The 499-nt window shown below is 44.5% G+C and overlaps 1 protein-coding gene across 1 annotated transcript; it reads right to left on the bottom strand.

The window, feature by feature from the left end:
- Positions 1–16: 16 nt before the first annotated feature.
- LOC107734894 (tartrate-resistant acid phosphatase type 5-like) lies at positions 17–495 on the bottom strand (the record flags this gene model as incomplete). The annotated part of the gene is made up of 2 exons (XM_016546773.1): positions 17–346; positions 431–495. Coding segments are annotated over 2 exons (261 nt in total), but the record flags the coding sequence as incomplete, so codon positions are not given.
- Positions 496–499: the final 4 nt, after the last annotated feature.

Raw genomic sequence — 499 nt, forward strand, 5'->3', positions numbered from 1 at the left:
ATTCCTGTTACAGGACTAATGTTTGCCCAGTAAAAGCAAAACACACCCTGTGATTATCCACACTGGATTTCAATGTTGTTTGTTCTTCTATTAGATTTTGGGCAGACTGTTTGCATTTGGCTTTTATGTAGCTACTGTCGTACTAATAACTCACTTGGCGTTTTGAAGTTTCTTCTCGATCCATTTCAGATGTCGTTTAGCAGCAGCGTAGTTCTCCGGACCTACAGGGTCAAGCCCGTCATAGGTGTTCCCACACAGAACCACCGTGTCAATCATCAGAACCGTGATGGAAGTGTTGCTGTGAGGAATCTTGAAGTTCAGCTCGTAGTAGAGGTCGGGGTAGATCCTGCCAAACATTAACAGCAGCACACTGTGGTCATGAATGAATACATTCTTTAACACACAGAGCTTGACCTCTGACCTCTCTCACCATCTTTCAGATCTGTTAGAGTAGGCGATCTGGGCTGATATGTTTCCACGGTGATCGTGATTTCCTGCT

This window comes from Sinocyclocheilus rhinocerous, unplaced genomic scaffold, assembly GCF_001515625.1.
Source record: "Sinocyclocheilus rhinocerous isolate Xijiao unplaced genomic scaffold, SAMN03320098_v1.1 C35488406, whole genome shotgun sequence".
Taxonomy (NCBI): Eukaryota; Metazoa; Chordata; class Actinopteri; order Cypriniformes; family Cyprinidae; genus Sinocyclocheilus; species Sinocyclocheilus rhinocerous.